General features: G+C 64.9%; 1 protein-coding gene across 1 annotated transcript in view; it reads left to right on the plus strand.

The window, feature by feature from the left end:
- CLCN7 (chloride channel, voltage-sensitive 7) overlaps positions 1-222 on the plus strand; it is a gene marked incomplete at its 5' end in the record, with an annotated part of 14,677 nt that extends 14,455 nt beyond the window's left edge. The window contains 1 exon segment of the mRNA XM_009698074.1: positions 25-222. Within this exon segment, the coding sequence (XP_009696376.1) occupies positions 25-222 (198 nt within the window).
- Positions 223-710: the final 488 nt, after the last annotated feature.

Below are 710 nucleotides of genomic sequence, written 5' to 3' on the forward strand. Positions count from 1 at the left end.
CGTGGACAATCGCAACGAGGTGAGTCCCTGCTCGCCCTGTGCAGGCAGCCTGGGCTCCTCAGGGAGGGCCATGCTGCCCTTGCCACCAGGCTTTGCATGCCAGTATGGGACTGTTCCCTGTCCCTTTCCCGGCAGGTGGTGGGCATGGTCACCCGCAAGGATCTTGCCAGGTACCGGCTGGGGAAGGAAGGCCTGGAGGAGCTCTCGCTGGCACAGACGTGATGTGGGGCGGTGCTGCCCAGTGAAGATGCGCCCCGGCCCCTTGGAGCCAGGGACTCCCTTTTTTTGGGAGGTGGGGAGAGGACTGGGCCAGCCTGTGCAGGCATTGCGGTGCCTGGAGCACCGGCATGGCTATGCTGCCCCGGCTCTCCTGCCCATCGCTGCCTTCCCACATCTACTGCCTCCTCTTCTCACCCCTTCCTCTGCTTCCCCGAGGGATCAAAACACACCCTTGGCTCTGTTAGCTCCTGGCATAGGTTCTCCTTGAGGGCTGGGTGAAGGCCAGAGCGTGCCAGGGGGAGCAGAAGTGCCCTGCTGAGCTGGGCATAGTCCTCTGCTGTGGCACATGGCCTCTTTCGCCTCCTCCACCTAGCCTGGGCTGTCCGGGCCATAGCCCTGCCCTGGTCCCTGCTGCAAGGCCTGTGTGGGGAGCAGAGGGGACATGGTGTGGGGCTCCATCCTGCTCCCAGGGCCCTGTCTCCCCTGCCCCG

Source organism: Cariama cristata, unplaced genomic scaffold (genome assembly GCF_000690535.1).
Source record: "Cariama cristata isolate BGI_N322 unplaced genomic scaffold, ASM69053v1 scaffold3324, whole genome shotgun sequence".
Lineage (NCBI taxonomy): Eukaryota > Metazoa > Chordata > Aves > Cariamiformes > Cariamidae > Cariama > Cariama cristata.